Genomic DNA, 265 nt, shown 5'->3' with positions numbered 1-265 from the left:
CTCCCCAACCCTGCTTCAACACACGATAAACCCACTGACGGTCAATAACCCTATGTTTCAGGGGTTGGAATTGACAGGACATTATATGCCTGGTTGGCTGTGTTTGTCCTCCCTGTTAACTCGGCCCTGAACCCTATCTTGTACACGCTGGCGACAAAGATCTTTAAGCAGCAGGTAAATGTGAGTGTATTGCACATTAGAGTTTCCGTCTCTTTGTGTATTCTCGCTGTGTATTTTTATTTTTTTATTTTTTTCCGGTTTATAA

The 265-nt window shown here is 42.6% G+C and overlaps 1 protein-coding gene across 1 annotated transcript in view; it reads left to right on the top strand.

Moving 5' to 3' along the window:
* LOC119593641 (relaxin receptor 1-like) overlaps window positions 1–265 on the top strand; it is a gene marked incomplete in the record, with an annotated part of 42684 nt that overhangs the window by 40094 nt on the left and 2325 nt on the right. Inside the window, 1 exon segment of the mRNA XM_037942592.1 lies at window positions 62–180. Within this exon segment, the coding sequence (XP_037798520.1) occupies window positions 62–180 (119 nt within the window).

Source organism: Penaeus monodon, chromosome 32, assembly GCF_015228065.2.
Source record: "Penaeus monodon isolate SGIC_2016 chromosome 32, NSTDA_Pmon_1, whole genome shotgun sequence".
NCBI lineage: Eukaryota > Metazoa > Arthropoda > Malacostraca > Decapoda > Penaeidae > Penaeus > Penaeus monodon.
The sequence above is the reverse complement of the archived record's forward strand: the minus strand, read 5'-3'. Positions and strand labels throughout refer to the sequence as shown.